The sequence below is a fragment of the Stenella coeruleoalba genome, assembly GCF_951394435.1.
Source record: "Stenella coeruleoalba genome assembly, chromosome: 13".
Taxonomy (NCBI): Eukaryota; Metazoa; Chordata; class Mammalia; order Artiodactyla; family Delphinidae; genus Stenella; species Stenella coeruleoalba.
In genome coordinates this window covers 15040112-15059139 of record NC_137159.1, presented here as the reverse complement: position 1 = coordinate 15059139, position 19028 = coordinate 15040112, and the positions used below count along the sequence as shown (strand labels likewise).

Sequence of the window (19028 nt, the reverse complement as noted above, 5' to 3'; positions counted from 1 at the left end):
AACTTATAAGCCACGCCTGCCTCGCTTCTTATCTGCCATCCCTGACTTGATTTTTCTCCTTAACATTTATCACTATCTAATATTTTAGTTATTTATTTATTAGGCTTATTGTCTGTCTGTCTGTCCAATTAGAATGTACCTAACGCAAGGATAGGTATATTTGTCTAAAAAGACAAGATTCTCTAGTGCGTTCACGAGACCTAGAACTGTGCCTGGCACATAGTTGATGCAGCATAAATACCTGTGATCCGTATTGTCTGCAGGGCCAATTAGATCAGCAATCCAGCCATGTCGTCAGAGACCCAGGTTCTTTCCACCTCTGCTTGTTGGCCTCCAGCCCTTTGACTGCCCAACTCGGTCCCTGCTGTGTAGACAGTCTCCACAAACATCTACCCAATAAATAAAAGTGTGAATTTCCATTTCTCTCGAAAATTCTGTATAGCAGACGTATGTTCCAATTTCCTTTCTTTAATAGGATACGATGACAGAATTGGCAAAGAGCTTACATTTCGCCTTTAAAGTAGTATTTGTTAGAGAGTGGTGTGTGTGTGCACACAGAATTGGGTGTTTTTTCCCTCAACTTTAATTAAGTTCCTGTTTGCCCCTGCTTATATTATAAATCCACCGCTATGACTGGACTGGTATTCTAGGAACAAACCAGTTTCCTTTATCCCCCAAGTCCTGCATTTGAGCACATAATCACTTGAAAAAACAGTTCTGGCCCGCTAAAAGAGAAGGTTTTCTCAATCACTGAACAAACGATTGATTGTGGATAGAGCATTTTTTTTAATTAATTTATTTTTTATTTTTGGCTGTGTTGGGTCTTCGTTTCTGTGCAAGGGCTTTCTCTAGTTGCGGCAAGCGGGGGCCACTCTTCATCGCGGTGCGCGGGCCTCTCACTGTCGCGGCCTCTCGTTGCGGAGCACAGGCTCCAGGTGCGCAGGCTCAGTAGTTGTGGCTCACGGGCCCAGTTGCTCCGCGGCATGTGGGATCTTCCTAGACCAGGGCTCGAACCCGTGTCCCTTGCATTGGCAGGCGGATTCTCAACCACTGTGCCACCAGGGAAGCCCCGAGCATATTTCTTAAACATATAAAGTCAGGTACAGTTAGCAACCCAGTGCACCTCTGAGGATCTTTTCTGGGCAGCCTGTTGGGTGGTCTGTGTCTGCTTTGTAGGTGATCCCACAGAATTAAGGCTCCTCTTTGCCTGATCTAAAAAACGTTATCCTTCTTATCGCTGAAATTCAGATCAGGAAGAAAAGGAGGTAGTGAATTAACACTCGGGGCAAGAGGCTTTGTGAAGGCCTCAAGCCAGTTACTGAGAGAAGCAGGTGGTGGAGAGTGGCAGGGCCTCATGGAAGGACGGTTTGTGGAAAGGTGGCTGGTCCATCTGTGGTGGTGCGTGGGCTTTACTTAGAACTTGGAAGGAAGTCATGAACAGTAGAAGAGAGGATGAATTGCTTCCTCAGGACCAGGAGTTTCAGGGAGAACTTTGGCTTGGACCAACCCTAGAAACAGACCAAAACAGACAAGAAACACTTGAGCTGGGAAAGGGGTGGGTCTGCGTGATGGGCTGGAAGGATTCAGGTCCGAGGTGGCTCTGAGATGCTCTTCTTTGGATAAAGCTGGACTCGGCTACCTTGCCCAGGGAACACCTGTACTCTGGGTTGGGCGTGCTCTTTGCACTGCAGAGCAAGCTGTCCACTGAGAGGTGTGTGTTGGTTCTCAACATTCCTGCCCTTGGCCTGGGTTTATGCTGTGGACATCCTGCCCCTGGGGACAGCGAAGGAGCAAAAAGAGCGGGAACTTTTCTTGGGAGGGTAGCCTCCTAGGAGAGCTTTGCCTGAGTCAGCCCTAAAGGGAGTGATTTTTGCTAATCAGTCCCAGAGACCTCATCTTCCCAGGCTGACCAAGGAAAAGTCTACCTTCCTTTTTCTTTCTGAGAACCCACCACCTTCCAGTCCATTTTCTGGAAAATGATGCCACCTAATGGGATCCAATACTAATGACTCACGGAGTGTTAAAGTGAGGAGACCTGCATTTTAAATATAACTCACATATTTCTGCTTTGTACTTGACTCTCCACCCATTCGGTGCTGTTTGCCAGTTTCTTTGTTTTTTTCTTTTTAAAAATTTTATTGCAAAATTCTCCAACCATATACAAAACCAGACAGTACAAAGAAATCCCATGTACCCATCTCCTAGCCTTAACAACCGTCAGTATTTTGCTGTGTTTATTTCATCTATCTTCCCAACACCCCTTCCCTTGTTTTTTCTTTTATTTTTTTTGAATTTTATTTTTTTTTTATACAGCAGATTCTTATTAGTTATCCATTTTATACACATCAGTGTATACATGTCAATCCCAATCTCCCAATTCATCACACCACCACCACCACCCCCTGCCGCTTTCCCCCGTTGGTGTCCATACATTTGTTCTCTACATCTGTGTCTCAATTTCTGCCCTGCAAACCAGTTCACCTGTACCATATTTCTAGGTTCCACATATATGCATTAATATACGATATTTGTTTTTCTATTTCTGACTTACATCACTCTGTATGACAGTCACTAGGTCCATCCACGTCTCTACAAATGACCCAATTTCATTCCTTTTTATGGCTGAATAATATTCCATTTTATATATGTACCACATCTTCTTTATCCATTCGTCTGTCAATGGGCATAGAGCTTGCTTGCATGACCTGGCTCTTGTAAATAGTGCTGTAATGAACATTGGGGTGCATGTGTCTTTTTGAATTATGGTTTTCTCTGGGTATATGCCCAGTAGTGGGATTGCTGGATCATATGGTAATTCTATTTTTAGTTTTTTAAGGAACCTCTGTACTGTTCTCCATACTGGCTGTATCAATTTACATTCCCACCAACAGTGAAAGAGGGTTCCCTTTTCTCCATACCCTGTCCAGCATTTGTTGTGTGTAGATTTTCTGATGATGCCCATTCTAACTGGTGTGAGGTGATACCTCACTGTAGTTTTGATTTGCATTTCTCTAATAATTAGTGATCTTGAGCAGCTTTTCATGTGCTTCTTAGCCATTTGTATGTCTTCTTTGCAGAAATATCTATTGGGGTCTTTTGCCCATTTTTGGATTGGGTTGTTTGTTTTTTTAATATTGAGCTGTGTGAGCTGTTTATATATTTTGGAGATTAATCCTTTGTCCATTGATTCGTTTGCAAATATTTTCTCCCATTCTGAAGGTTGTCTTTTCGTCTTGTTTGTAGTTTGCTTTGCAAAAGCTTTTAAGTTTCATTAGGTTCCATTTGTTTGTCTTTGTTTTTATTTACATTACTCTAGGAGGTGGATCAAAAAAGATCTTGCTGTGATATATGTCGTAGAGTGTTCTTCCTATGTTTTCCTCTAAGAGTTTTATAGTGTCAGGTCTTACATTTAGGTCTCTAATCCATTTTGAGTTTCTTTTTGTGTATGGTGTTAGAGAGTGTTCTAATTTCATTCTTTTACATGTAGCTGTCCAGTTTTCCCAGCACCACTTATTGAAGAGACTGTCTTTTCTCCATTGTGTATCCTTGCCTCCTTTGTCATACATTAGTTGACCATAGGTGCGTGGGTTTACCTCTGGGCTTTCTATCCTGTTCCATTGATCTATATTTCTGTTCTTGTGCCAGTACCATATTGTCTTGATTACTATAGCTTTGTAGTATAGTCTGAAGTCAGGGAGTCCGATTCCTCCAGCTCCATTTTTTTCCCTCAAGACTGCTTTGGCTATTCAGGGTCTTTTGTGCCGCCATACAAATTTTAAGATTTTTTGTTCTAGTTCTGTAAAAAATGCCATTGGTAATTTCATAGGGATTGCATTGAATCTGTAGATCGCTTTGGGTAGTATAGTCATTTTCACAATATTGATTCTTCCAATCCAAGAACATGGTACATCTCTCCATCTGTTTGTATCATCTTTAATTTTTTTCATCAGTGTCTCATGGTTTTCTGCATACAGGTCTTTTGTCTCCCTAGGTAGGTTTATTCCTAGGTATTTTATTCTTTTTGTTGCAGTTGTGAATGGGAGTGTTTCTTTAATTTCTCTTTCAGATTTTTCATCATTAGTGTACAGGAATGCAAGAGATTTCTGTGCATTCATTTTGTATCCTGCAACTTTACCAAATTCATTGATTAGCTCTAGTAGTTTTCTGGTGGTATCTTCAGGATTCTGTACGTGTAGTATCATGTCATCTGCAAACAGTGACAGTTTTACTCCTTCTTTTCCAATTTGTATTCCTTTCCTTTCTTTTTCTTCTCTGATTGCCATGGCTAGGACTTCCAAAACTATGTTGAATAATAGTGGTGAGACTGGACATCCTTTTCTTGTTCGTGATCTTAGAGGAAATGCTTTCAGTTTTTCACCAGTGAGAATGATGTTTGCTGTAGGTATGTCATATATGGCCTTTATTATGGTGAGGTAGGTTCCCTCTGTGCCCACTTTCTGGAGAGTTTTTTTTATCATAAATGGGTGTTGAATTTTGTCCAAAGCTTTTTCTGTGTCTATTGAGATGATCATATGGTTTTTCTTCTTCAATTTATTAATATGGTGTATCACATGATTGATTTGCCTGTATTGAAGAATCCTTGCATCCCTGGGATAAATCCCACTTGATCATGGTGTATGAAACCTTTTAATGTGTTGTTGGATTCTGTTTGCTAGTATTTTGTTGAGGATTTTTGCATCTATATTCAACAGTGATATTGGTCTGTAATTTTCTTTTTTTATAGTATCTTTGTCTGGTTTTGGTATCAGGGTGATGGTGGCCTCATAGAGTGAGTTTGGGAGTGTTCCTTCCTCTGCATTTTTTAGAAGAGTTTGAGAAAGAGGGGTGTTAGCTCTTCTCTAAATGTTTGATAGAATTCACCTGTGAAGCCATCTGGTCCTGGACTTTTGTTTGTTGGAAGATTTTTAATCACAGTTTCAATTTCATTACTTATGATTGGTCTGTTCATATTTTCTATTTCTTCCTGGTTCAGTCTTGGAAGCTTATACCTTTCTAAGAATTGGTCCATTTCTTCCAGGTTCCATTTTACTGGCATAGAGTTGCTTATAATAGTGTCTTATGATGCTTTGTATTTCTGTGGTGTCTATAACTTCTCTTTTTTCATTTCTAATTTTATTGATTTGAGTCCTCTCCCTCTTTTTCTTGATGAGTCTGGCTAATGGTTTATCAGTCTTGTTTATCTTCTTGAAGAACCAGCTTTTAGTTTTATTGATCTTTGCTATTGTTTTCTTTGTTTCTATTTCATTTATTTCTCCTCTGATCTTTATGATTTCTTTCCTTCTGCTAACTTTGGGTTTTGTCTGTTCTTCTTTCTCTAGTTCCTTTAGGTGTAAGGTTAGATTGTTTATTTGAGGTTTTTCTTGTTTCTTTTTTTTTTTTTTCTTGTTTCTTGAGGTAGGCTTGTATTGCTATAAACTTCCCTCTTAGAACTGCTTTTGCTGCATCCCATAGGTTTTGGATCATTGTGTTTTCATTGTCATTTGTCTCTAGGTATTTTTTGAGTTCCTCTTTGATTTCTTCAGTGATCTCTTGGTTATTTAGTAACATATGTTTAGCCTCCATGTGTTGGTGTTTTATACATTTTTTTCCCTATAATTGATTTCTGATCTCATAGCATTGTGGTCATAAAAGATGCTTGATATGATTTCAGTTTTCTTAAATTTACTGAGGCTTGTTTTGTGACCCAAGATGTGATCTATCCTGGAGAATGTTCCGTGCGCACTTGAGAAGAAAGTAATCTGCTGTTTGGGGATGGAATGTCCTATAAATATCAACTAAATCTATCTGGTCTACTGTGTCATTTAAAGCTTCTGTTTCTTTATTAATTTTCTGTTTGGATGATCTGTCCATTGGTGTAAGTGAGGTGTTAAAGTGCCCCACTGTTATTGTGTTTCTGTCGATTTCCTCTTTTAGAGCTGTTAGCTGTTGCCTTATGTATTGAGGTGCTCCTATGTTGGGTGCATATATATTTATAATTGTTATATCTTCTTCTTGGATTGATCCCTTGATCATTATGTAGTGTCCTTCCTTGTCTCTTGTAACATTATTTTAAAGTTTATTTTATCTGCTATGAGTATTGCTACTCCAGCTTTCTTTTGATTTCCATTAGCTTGGGATATCTTTTTCCATCCCCTCACTTTCAGTCTGTATGTGTCCCTAGGTCTGAAGTGGGTTTCTTGTAGACAGCTTATATATGGGTCTTGTTTTAGTATCCATTCAGCCAGCCTGTGTCTTTTGGTTGGAGCATTTAATCCATTCACGTTTAAGGTAATTACCCATATGTTCCTGTTACCATTTTCTTAATTGTTTGGGGTTTGTTTTCATAGGTCCTTTTCTTCTCTTGTGTTTCCCACTTAGAGAAGTTCCTTTAGCATTTGTTGTAGAGCTAGTTTGGTGGTGCTGAATTCTCTTAGCTTTTGCTTGTCTGTAAAGCTTTTGATTTCTCCATCAAATCTGAATGAGATCCTTGCCGGGTAGAGTAATCTTGGTTGTAGATTCTTCCCTCTCATCACTTTAAGTATATCATGCCACTCCCTTCTGGCTTGTAGAGTTTCTGCTGAGAAATCAGCTGTTAACCTTATGGGAGTTCCCTTGTATGTTATTTGTCATTTTTCCCTTGCTGCTTTCAATAATTTTTCTTTGTCCTTAATTTTTGCCAATTTGATTACTATGTGTCTCAGTGTGTTTCTCCTTGGGTTTATCCTGTATGGGATTCTCTGCACTTCCTGGACTTGTTTCCTTTCCCATGTTAGGGAAGTTTTCAACTATAATCTCTTCAAATATTTTCTCAGGTCCTTTCTCTCTTCTCCTTCTGGGACCCCTATAATGCAAATGTTGTTGCGTTTAATGTTGTCCCAGAGGTCTCTTAGGCTGTTTTCATTTCTTTTCATTCCTTTTTCTTTATTCTGTTCCACAGCAGTGAATTCCACCATCTGTCTTCCGGGTCACTTATCCGTCCTTCAGCCTCAGTTTTCTGCTATTGATTCCTTCTAGTGTATTTTTCACTTCATTTATTATATTGTTCACCTCTGTTTCTTTGTTCTTTAATTCTTCTAGGTCTTTGTTAAACATTTCTTGCATCTTCTCTATCTTTGCCTCCATTCTTTTTCCGAGGTCCTGGACCATCTTCACTATCATTATTCTGAATTCTTTTTCTGGAAGGTTGCCTATCTCCACTTCATTTAGTTGTTTTTCTGGGGTTTTATCTTGTTCCTTCATCTGGTACATAGCCCTCTCTCTGCCTTTTCATCTTGTCTATCTTTGTGTGAATGTGGTTTTTCTTCCACAGGCTGCAGGATTGTAGTTCTTCTTGCTTCTGCTGTCTGCCCTCTGGTGAATGAGGCTATCGAAGAGGGCTGTACATGTTTCCTGATGGGAGGGACTGGTGGTGGGTAGAACTGGGTGTTGCTCTGGTGGGCAGAGCTCAGTGAAACTTTAATCTGCTTGTCTGCTGATGGGTGGGGCTGAGTTTCCTCCCTGTTGGTTGTTTGACCTGAGGCGACCCAGCACTGGAGCCTACAGGCTCTTTGGTGAGGCTAATGGCAGACTCCAGGAGGGCTTATGTGAAGGAGTACTTCCCAGAACTTCTGCTGCCAGTGTCCTTGTTCCCACGGTGAGCCACAGCCACCCCCCGCCTCTGCAGGAGACCCTCCTACACTAGCAGGTAGGTCTGGTTCAGTCTCCTGTGGGGTCACTGCTCCTTCCCCGGGTCCCGATGCACACACTACTTTGTGTGTCCCCTCCAAGAGTGGAGTCTCTTGTTTCCCCCAGTCCTGTCCAAGTCCTGCAATCAAATCCCGATAGCCTTCAAAGTCTGATTCTCTAGGAATTCCTCCTCCCGTTGCCGGACCCCCAGGTTGGGAAGCCTGACGTGGGGCTCAGAACCTTCACTCCAGTGGGTGGACTTCTGTGGTATAAATGTTCTCTAGTTTGTGAGTCACCCACCCAGCACTTATGGGATTTGATTTTACTGTGATTGCGCCCCTCCTACCGTCTCATTGTGGCTTCTACTTTGTCTTTGGATGTGGGGTATCTTTTTTGGTGAGTTCTAGTGTCTTCCTGTCGATGATTGTTCATCAGTTAGTTGTGATTCCTGTGCTCTCGCAAGAGGGAGTGAGCACATGTCCTTCTACTCCACCATCCTGAACCCGAGCCTTCCAGACCTTTAGTCCTGTTTGTCAGTTTCTGATGAAGCCAAACTCAAGAGCACATGGCCAGTCAGGATTCATAATACTATTAAGTATTTTAAGATGGCTCTGTGTACATATATCCAATCATCACATAGTACACATTAAATATATAACAATCTTATTTGTCAGTTATACCTCAATAAAGCTGAAATTTTAAATTAAAAAAAAGATAGCTATAAATGATATAAATGAAAAACAGATGTACAAGAAGTCTAAATGAATGGAGATATGCCAAAATGATAATAGTGACTGGGTTAGGCTAGTGTGATTCTGGAGTTTTTTTGGCTTTTGTGTGTGTGTGTGTGATTGTGTTTTCTAAATGTTTTATAATATAGTTTGTATTTCTTTCTTAGGAAATTTGTGTTCTTCGTAAGTATAGTTTTAAGTAGGTAATAATTAAATTGGGAAATACAGAAAGGGAAATAAGAAGAACAAAACCACCTGTAGTCCCACCACTCAAATATACTTACTGTTTACTTGGTGTGCTTCTAGTCTTTTTGTTTGTTTGTTTTTTCTTCCACTGTGCTGCACTGCTGGTGGGATGAGATCTTAGTTCCCCAACCAGGGATTGAACCCCAGCCCATGGTCGTGAAGCACTGAGTCCTAACCACGGGACCACCAGGGAACTGCCTCTAGTCTTTTTTTAAAGTCATAGAATTTATGTGTTTTTTAAAAATTGTGATCATTTTGTGTAATTCTTTTTATCATTTACTGTCACTTTAGTAATAATTCTATTCCTTTTATGATATTAAAAATCACCCTTTAGACAAAGCTGTTTCCGGGAAACCTCAGTGCATCATTGAGTTGCATCAGGATCCTAGAAATCTGACCTTAAAATAATTTTTTTATACTCTTATTTGTGTGGTATGTTCATGTACGTGGAGACCTCTTCAAAAGCCAGTGAGGGAACAGGTGAAAACAGTAAGAAGAAAAGAATTTTAGAATTTATTGTGCAACGTCAAATGAGCCCACTAAGGGTGGTGATAGGAAATTGTTCAAGGTGAGGTACCAGCAGGGTCCAGCCGTGTGCCAGCGCCACCTAGTGGTTTTGCTTATGAACCATCTGCATCCTTGGTCTCACTTCTGTGAGTCTGAGAGCTGGGCCCCTGGGTTCTAGGCCTTGCTCCAGGACTCTGCCTCTCATCTCTGCTTAGCCTACTGAAAATGGAGCAAGATTACTGTCAGCACACGAGCGTCTAGGAGATGTACATATAGTTGCTTGCATGATGAGTACCCAAGGGGCACTGAGTAAAAGGCTGAAGGGCTCAGGAATCTATGAAACGAAACATTCAACTGGGAAGACAGAAGTTTGGAAATCTGGCCCGTGAGATGCCACCAAATCATCATCCTGTTTACGAATCTCTTTTTTAATAAATCTCTTCTCCACTTGTAACTCATTTACCTTATTATCCGAAAAAATGTGTGTCCGTCCTTTCTCTGACAGATGTTTTGATTAGGCTCTTGAGGTGCCAGGAAGTGCAAGAGAAGACACCCTGGTTTGTTAGAGCCATTAAGGGCTGATAGGAATCCAGTTCTACCACTTACTGGCCCTGTGGCTCAGGCTAAGTCACTTAATCTTTCCCCACTCAGTTTCCTCATTCCTCAAATGAAGATAATCATAGCTTTTTTGCTAGGTTATAATAAGGCCGATAGCCATTTTTATAATAAAAATCTTTATTGTTAAGTCAGATTATGTCAAGACAATTAAAAATTAATTCCGTTTAGTAATTCCAGGACACACAGGTTTTTCCGTTTTTTAACGTTTCTGAAGCAGGATATGTTGGTGACATGCCAGTGTTTTTGCTTTCTTAACAGTTATGTAAAATGTACTCCTTACACTCTCTGGTATTGTAAATGAAATGGGATAATTAGGTCAGCAGAGTGTTTGAGACTCTCCAGGGAGAACTGTTTTAAGTGCTCTTGGTTGATATCTGTAAACCCTGAACGTGACAACTGGTTATATGAGGTCTGATGGTGACAGTTCCCTCACTGCTCTGTTACCAGTCTCAGATGTGAACCTATGAGCTACCCTTTCTAGGAAGTTCATTTGGAAAGCGTATGTTGAGGGACTTCCCTGGCGGTCCAGTGGTTAAGACTGCACTTCTGTTACCGGGGTCATGGGTTTGATCCCTGGTCGGGGAACTAAGATCCCTCATGCTGCACGAGGCAGCCAAAAAGAAGAAAAAAAAAAAAAACTGAAAAGGAAAGCGTGTGTTCTGAAGTCACTGAGATTACATAGAGCACGGTTCATAATTCAGCAGCCTGTAGCATTTAGCACCACACAGTACACATGAAGTGAGTAATGGTGGGCTGTTTTGAAGAGGGTACATAGGAGGGTGGATGTAATCCCTTCTCTAATTCTGTTGGTTCTTTCTCTGCTGTATAGACCGCTGCTTTCTCTCAAGTACTCTTCGAGGGCTGAATGGGATGTTGCATGGAAAATACCTGGTATCTATTCAACCAAGTACATAACAATAGGTTTTACAGGCATATCTTGTTGTATTGTACTTTATTGCGCTTCGCAGATATTACATTTTTTATGAATTGAAGGTTTATAGCAATCTTGCATCCAGCAAGTCTGTCGACATCATTTTTCCAACAGCCTTTACTCACTTTGCGTCTCTGGGTCACATTTCAGTAATTCTCGCAATATTTCAAATTTATTCATTATTATTATAATTGTTATGGTGACCTGTGATCACTGATCTTTGATGTCACTATTGCAAAAAGATTACAACTCACTGAAGGCTCAGATGATAGCACCTTTTGACAAAGTATTTTTAATTAGGGTATGTGCATATTTTTTTAGACATAATGCCATTGCACACTTAACAGACTACAGTACAGTGTAAACATAACTTTTATACGCACTGGGAGGGACTTCCCTGCCGGTCCAGTGATTAAGACTCTGCTCTTCCACTGTAGGGGGTGCAGATTCCATCCCTGGTCAGGGAACTAAGATCCCACATGCCGTGCAGCACAGCCAAAAAAAGAAAAAATTTCTTTTTTAAAAAAAAAAACAGATGTATGCACCGGGAAACCAAAAAGTGTGTGTGATTTGCTTTACTGCAAATAAAGCAGTAAACGGAACCTGCAGTAGCGCTGAGGTCTGCCCGTACTCTCCACCTCCTTGGCAACTGTCCCTAGTCTTTTTCTCTCTGTCTTTCAGTCTAATAAAGTTCCTGTTGTTCAGCACCCGCACCACATGCATCCGTTGACGCCCCTCATCACCTACAGCAACGACCACTTCTCCCCCGGCTCCCCTCCCACACACCTCTCCCCAGAGATCGATCCAAAGACAGGTGAGTCGGGGCCTGCTCAGGCTGGCCCAGCTCCACAGCTCCAGTGGGGGTGGGCTTTTCTTCTCGGGGAGTATTTCAGCCCTGGAATCGGACAGACCTGGGTTCAAACCATGTCTCCAGCTCTCAGTGGTCTCTAACCCTGCCCACTAAGTTTAGCCTTTTCAGTTCGCTCATCAGTGCCTTACGTGTCCCTTCTGCATCCCTGGGTCATTGTGAGGATGAAAGGAGATTAAATGAGATGATGCACAGGGCCTGGCTCCACGGCATTTGGCATTGCTCTGCCACTGCTGCTTCTACGTTAGAATGTCTTAAAACTTTAAGATTGGAATGACCTGGAAGGGGAAAAAAAAAATCTCCTTTCTCATTGACTTTGCAGTCTAGCCGGCTGCAGGCTGCGCCTCCTTAAACCAAAACCTAGGCCCCAAACTGATCATATGGAAGTAAACAGTCTAGCCAGACATAAGTATAGCTATAAAGCAGTAGACTGAGTTGGCTTCTTGTTTTTAACTTGCTCACCCAAACTCCATCCCAGAGGGAGCCAGAGTCTTCATAGAATTCCCATGGCGTTTCCATGGGTCAAAGCATTTTTGGAGCCCCTCTTGAGACATCACAGCTACTACGAGTTACAGATAATAAGGAGCACAAATGTGGAACAGAGATCCAAAGCTTATCTTTCCATGAATGAGGCAGCTTTTCTAGCTGATGACTCTGGGGATATCTTGGGTCTCTCAGTCCAAAATTTCCTGCCTGTGTCTTGGACGACTCCTGTATGAGCAGCTGGAAGTTACTGGTGACAGAGGGCAGGGATAATAAAAGAAAGGGCCTTCCAAGCTCCAGGGCACCTGGGAATATAGGGCAAGGAACCTCCTGTTTGATATTATTTTAAGGTGTTAATGTAGGGCCAAGGAATTGTCTGACACATCTCTCTTTGGAAGCAGGAATCCCCCGGCCCCCTCACCCATCTGAGCTGTCTCCGTATTACCCACTGTCTCCCGGAGCTGTGGGGCAAATCCCCCATCCCCTCGGCTGGCTCGTCCCACAGTAAGGAAACTTACAGCCTTTCTTACCCTCCCTCCTTCCTTCTGCTGAGTTCTAACTTCTGTACCTCCAGCCGGTCCTGGTGGTCTGTATACAGACGCCCCCCTTCCCCCACGTAGAGCCCTCTCACCAAAGCCCAGGACTCAGACCTCCCTGCTCTCCCCAGGGCAGTGTCCCCCCAACTCTTCCTTCCTACTTCCTGCCTTTACTTATCATCCTTTCTTCCCAACCGCCTCTCCTTCCCTGTCCTGAACATTCCCATTTTAGCCAATTTGCTAACCAGATTTCCTTGCTCCTGGCCCTTATAGGCAAGGTCAGCCCATGTACTCCCTTCCTCCCGGCGGCTTCCGGCACCCCTACCCTGCACTCGCCATGAATGCCTCAATGTCCAGGTGAGTCTTGGGACTGGAGCTGTGAGCAGGAAGTGGCAGTGCAGGGAATGGTTGTCTACCAGCATCCCTGCCATTTCTGACCGTTACACAGCTTTCTCTTGGCAGTAAGCGAGGAGGCAGGTGCTCGCTCACCTTTCCTCCCGCCTCTCTGATAAGGTGGGGATGGAGACCATAGGCTCAGCCCACTCTTGCCCCATCTCTCTAAGAGAAGCATTTCAAAGCCCTCACACTCAACCCTCCTGCACGTCCCCTCACGGGCTGGGCTGGGCTTTGTGGCACTGAAGCATTTTGAGTACATCACTCTGAAGCTGGGAGATGAATTGTTCCTGCAATGATGTCAGGAGAGGGGAACAGCGAAAGGGGATTTCTGTCTCAGTAGCCGATCTACCTGACAGTGGTACCGCCAATGACAAAAGAAGTGCAGCCCACAGCCTGAACCCTTCTTTCCCCCCTGTGTACTCTGGCCTCAGACCTGCTGCATCTTCTTTTGTGTTTTTCATCCTACCTGCTTTCAGCACCAGATATAGGAAACCTGCATGCTTGTGGGGGAAGGGAGGTTTGTTGGGTGTTTCCCAAACCGGTTCTGTCGAGGTCAGTGCATGGCCTTCCGTTGCTCCAGCACTGCCCCAGCAGAGGTGTTTACACGCCTCCGCCATCAAGACTGGGGGCCCGCCACATCCTCTGTGGGTGACAAGCATTCTGCCTGCCTGAATCCCTCTGTTGTCTTTGTTTCCATCTGGTACATAGCCTGGTTTCCAGTCGGTTCTCCCCTCACATGGTGGCTCCGGCCCATCCTGGTCTGCCCACCTCAGGGATCCCCCACCCCGCTATCGTCTCCCCCATCGTCAAGCAGGAACCGACGCCCCCCAGCCTGAGCCCGGCCGTGATCGCGTGAGTAACAGGCAGCCTGATGGGGGGTGGCCAGTCTCTGAGCAGCGAGTACCATTGGTTGCTTTCTTGGGGACATACAGCTGGCAGCCCGGCAGCTTCCTCAACTACACCCTCTCCCTTGGGAACTGTTCCCTTTGACCCCTGGAGTTCCCATCCTCTCAGAGACACCGTGCATCTCTTCTCCCATTAAGGAAGGTTTTACAACCAGGACTTTGAGGCTGAAAGAGAACCTGAGAGAGCTTTTAGCTTCCTTCTCCCCCTCCCACCCCGCCCCCCATACACTCGAAAATTGTAAGGCCCCAGAAAGGAGAATATTCTCAAGGTCACATGGCTGACCGGTGGCAGAGCTGCGCCCAGCACCAAGGCCTGTGCTTTGTCCACTGTGCCATAAAGACAGTAGGAAAGCCAAAGTCGGTGCCTTGTAGCCAAGGAGACCTCCTCTCTCCGTTTCTGCCTAAAGTGCCCTGCCCCCTCCTCTTTCTCACCTGGGCCAGTGCGTCCCAGCTCTCACCACCACCCTCTGTTCCATTGTCAGGAAGTTGTCCTTTCCTGGAATATGGCCGGAGGTCTCTCAGAGGCTAGGAGCTAGGTGCTCAGGCTCTAAAAGCAACCCCGGGCAACTTACGTTATCGTCCAAGCAACAGCATCTCCCCTCCCCAGAGGCAGACAGCCCTTAGCCTCCTCGAGGGATGACAGCTGATACCAGCTAACCTACAGCCTTATGACTTCCCAGGAAATCACCCGTCACAGTGAAAAAAGAGGAAGAAAAGAAACCCCACGTGAAGAAGCCTCTTAATGCCTTCATGTTATATATGAAGGAGATGAGGGCCAAGGTGGTGGCCGAGTGCACCCTGAAGGAAAGTGCAGCCATTAACCAGATCCTGGGGAGAAAGGTAAGGCCTGCCCTTATGCTCCAGGCTGTGCGGCTCAGCGTCCCCCACGCTCACCGCTCTGTCGTTGCTGGTCCTCTCTCCCGCAGTGGCACAACCTGTCCCGAGAAGAACAGGCCAAGTACTATGAACTGGCCCGGAAGGAGCGGCAGCTTCATTCGCAGCTCTACCCGACCTGGTCAGCCCGAGACAACTACGTACGTGCCCATCAGACACCAGGAGCAGCCTCTGCGCGAGGAAGAGGGGCAAAGGAAGCTGACTCCATTGATAGAGGACCCTGTCAACGGAGTCAGCTTCCAGGGAGGCCAGGGAGAAGTCTGTATTTCTCTAGAAATAAGGAAGACGTTTTAGTTCTCGGGAGGGCAACAAGGCCATGGTTTGGTATCCTGGGGACAGAATCAAATTTGTGCCTGTCCCATTGGAAGTGGACTCAGCCTTTAATTCCATAATTCAGGGTGCAGTGTGAGCTGTGTGCTAGCTCTGTGGTCAGTGTCTCTAGCCAAGGGTTGCCAGCCTGGGGCTCAGAGACCAATGCGTAAGCCGCTGCCTGCGTTTCTGATGACTCCCTGAAACTGGGAAGGTTTTTGTATGTATGTTGTTACTTGCTTTTTTTGTGCCAAAAGGCTGCATAGCTACGTTAGTTTTTTGGGGTTTATTTGGGTTTTTTTCCCAATTGAACCCACGCCCTCGGCAGTGAAAGCACAGAGTCCTAACCACTGGACAGCTGGGGAATTCCCAGCTGCATTAGATTTTCAGTGAGACCTGGGACCCCTCAGAAAAGATCAGGAACCTTACACGGTTCTAGGAAGAGAAATGGAAAAATCAGCCTGAAGGGCAGGAAAAGAATGAGGCCTTCCAAGAAAGCCAGGCCACCGGAGCTGGAGGGAAGGGATCCAGTGGGGGAGGGAAGCAGTGTTCCAGGAAGGCTCACTGTGCCACCTGGTGAGGCTGCTGCGGGGAGTGTGATCTGGGTGCCCAGTGCAGGAAGTATCCTGTCTCCCCGCTTCATAGCTGGGAGTCCCCCAGAAAAGCCGGTTATTCTGTCCCTGGTTACCTCTTCCTTTGGCTGTATCTTTCAGGGTAAGAAAAAGAAGAGGAAGCGAGAAAAGCAGCTGTCCCAGACCCAGTCCCAGCAGCAAGTCCAGGAGGCAGACGGTGAGTGGACAGGAGGGCCCTGCATCTTTACTTCCTTTTCCCTGTCCCAGCTACACCCGCCGGTACTTTGTACCCGGGACTCTGACGGACACGGTGACAATGCCGTATGATAGCTGCCATGTTCAAGGCCTTATGTACACTCAGGGGGCTGTTATTATTATCCCCTTTTTGGAGATAATCTGTTAAGAGGCTCGAAGAAGTGAAGGGATTTTTCCAGTCACTCTGCTTGTTAAATGGTCCGGCACTTTGTCACTTGGAAGGCTCTTTCCAATTCAGTTGAGTTGTGTCTTATTGGAGGGTTAGGTTCTAAAATCAGTGCATAAGGTAAAAACTGAATGTCACTGAAATGATCCTTGAAATTCCCTTAGGAAGGCAGCCCATTAGGGATGGACATATCACCTATCCGTGAATCCAATAGAATCAGGTTTTCTTCCAATGTTTGTTTGGTCGAATAACAGAAATAATTGTTCACTTGGATTGGGGGTGCCCCCTTTGTGCCACAAATATGTACTGTATCTTTTTACAGCAGAATCACACCCAGCAGAGAGATGCTCACACGGTGACCAGTATTTCAGTCAAGCCTCCCATCTCATGCTCACTCCAGGACAAGTGCAGAACTTGTTTAGTTCCATCTGTAGTGCTTTTTTTAGGCGCGGGGGGGGGGGGGGGGGGGCTGCACTACCCAGCTTGTGGGATCTTAGTTCCCTGACCAGGGATCAAACCCAGGGCCACAGCAGTGAAAGCGCCAAGTCCTGACCCCTGGACTGCCAGGGAAGTCCCCTAAAGTGCTTTTTATCACCTTGCTTTTCTTTTCATCTCCTTTCCTACCTTTCTAATATCTGTATAATTTGCATATTCATCTCCATAGGAGTCCATGTAAGTTAACTATGTGTATGATGCAAAATTCACTGTATACCACGTTGCTTAGCAGGTGCTGTACTATCTCTGACAGCACCATAAACCAAGGATCTTAAAGCAAATTGAGTGGAGATCCATCCCCAGAATGACGAGATTTCAGCAGGAAGATGAAGATGTGATAGGCTGAGCTACTTTCCTTCCAGGCAGGTTCTGGATGAGTCGTTGGCGTTTGGGCATTGCCCCTTGTCTGTGCTCTAGGTGTCTTGAAAGCCACAGCCATCACTTCAGGTTCTCACTTCCCTCCCTGTACGCATTCTTGTTTCCGGAGTTGATGTGTGCAGCTGGGCTTCCTCGGCAACCTCCGCCTCCCACCGCGCTCCTAGCTGCTAACTCTTCCGTGTGGTTTTTTTATTTCCCCTAGGTGCTCTGGCCTCCAAAAGCAAGAAGCCATGTGTCCAGTACCTGCCCCCTGAGAAGCCCTGTGACAGTCCTGCCTCCTCCCACGGCAGCATGCTGGACTCGCCGGCCACACCCTCCACGGCCTTGGCCTCCCCAGCTGCCCCGGCCGCCACCCACTCAGAGCAAGCCCAGCCCCTCTCCCTCACCACCAAGCCAGAGACCCGGGCCCAGCTGGCTCTCCACTCGGCTACCTTCCTGTCAGCGAAGGCTGCCGCCACCTCCTCTGGCCAGATGGGCAGCCAGCCCCCCGTCCTGTCCCGGCCCCTCCCCCTGGGGTCCGTGCCCACAGCTCTGCTGACGTCCCCCCCTTCCTTCCCAGCCACTCTCCATGCCCACCAGGCCCTCCCCGTGCTCCAGGCCCAGCCTCTTTCCTTGGTCACCAAGTCTGCCCACTAAGCTGCCCACTGACCTATGCAGGCTGTCACGTGACTCATCGAGTAGTAATGATGCAGAAGAAGAAGAAGAAAAAAAAAAGGAAACTTTATTGGTCAATATTTGACCACTCTGGACTGTTCTGTAAAGTGACTGGTAACAGCAGCACTTTACATTTTGTAGATGTAACCAGTAGCTGATCTTAAGGCTTTTTTAAAAAACAAAACAAAACAAAACAAAAATCTTTAAAAAACAAGAACTGAAAAGTAGTGTGTTATTCTTCCTGTATGTGCAGCGGTGGATGGACCTGGGCAGAAGGCACCTCTGTCTCTACCTCCTGGACTCTCTGCCCTCCTGCCTCTTCCCATCACCCCCCAGCATCCCAGCTTCCCCCACCCAGCCTGCATGTTGGCCATTGCTGCCATTTCTAGCCCGCAGCCTCTTCATCTACATCCCATTCCTGGACATTCCCTTTTACCTGGCCCACATTTTTCTCCTTTGCTCAGCTCCGTGGGTTCTTGCCTTCACCTTCGTCCTCTGCCCAGTGTAAGGCTGTCACCATGTGAGAAGACACCTCGGCCTCGTTTGTCTCCACCAGCATCCCTTTTCCCTCAGTGGCCCTAATGCCCCAGTCTCCAGCTTTTGGTGGGGGAAGAGGTCTTCTGCAGTGGTTCTTCCCCGCATTTAAAGGGATTCAAGGTGCCTGCCACTTCCTCAGTGAAGAAGCCTGTGTACCACCCCCTTACCAGTCGAGATGTCCCCTCACAGCCCCAGAGTGGCAGACAGGACCTGGCTCCGAGGTCTGGCTCCTGTCACCCAGGTCCGTGCCAGCGCAATCTGCCAAAGCTCTGAAGACCCTCCTCCCTCCCCCATCACCTCACATGCTTCTTCTGTGTGTATTTCTTTTCATTTTTATGGGGTTTTTTGGAGCAATTTAAACTCCCAGTTGTTTATTTTCACAAAAGAAAATAAAATTGCAGTTGCAAGACCTTTTCTGAGTATTTTAGTCCTTTTCTTGAATCAAGCCCCCTTCTTCACACCAAGCCCTGTGTGAGATTTTTGCAGACATGCAAAGGAGGAATGCTGCTTATTGGAAGGGGATATAAATCATGCCTGACACGACTAGAAAAATTCAACCCAGTTTCCAGCCTCGAATGTACACAGGCTGCTCAGTATAGATAACTGAGATACAAAGGGATGAATCTTTTTATTTTCGTTTGTCTTCTTGTAATTGCCAAGATAGGAGAGGTATCCTTGGATTGCTTTGCATGTATCTAGCACTGCAATTAATTTTTTTTGTTGTTATGGTGTTATTGAGGTATAATTCACATAACATACAATTCACCCATTTAGAGTGTACAATTTGGGACTCCCCTGGTGGTGCAGTGGTTAAGAATCCGCCTGCTAAGGCAGGGGACGCGGGTTCAGTCCCTGGTCCAGGAAGATCCCATATGTTGCGGA

At 45.2% G+C, this 19028-nt stretch overlaps 1 protein-coding gene across 1 annotated transcript in view; it reads left to right on the top strand.

Moving 5' to 3' along the window:
• TCF7L1 (transcription factor 7 like 1) overlaps window positions 1–18553 on the top strand; it is a 160274-nt gene extending 141721 nt beyond the window's left edge. Inside the window, exons 5-12 of the mRNA XM_079941383.1 lie at window positions 11380–11512; window positions 12451–12553; window positions 12859–12942; window positions 13690–13833; window positions 14567–14726; window positions 14813–14920; window positions 15803–15878; window positions 17158–18553. Coding sequence (XP_079797509.1) covers window positions 11380–11512; window positions 12451–12553; window positions 12859–12942; window positions 13690–13833; window positions 14567–14726; window positions 14813–14920; window positions 15803–15878; window positions 17158–17591 — 1242 coding nt within the window. The 3' untranslated portion in view covers window positions 17592–18553. The remainder of the gene's footprint in view (window positions 1–11379; window positions 11513–12450; window positions 12554–12858; window positions 12943–13689; window positions 13834–14566; window positions 14727–14812; window positions 14921–15802; window positions 15879–17157) is intronic.
• Window positions 18554–19028: the final 475 nt, after the last annotated feature.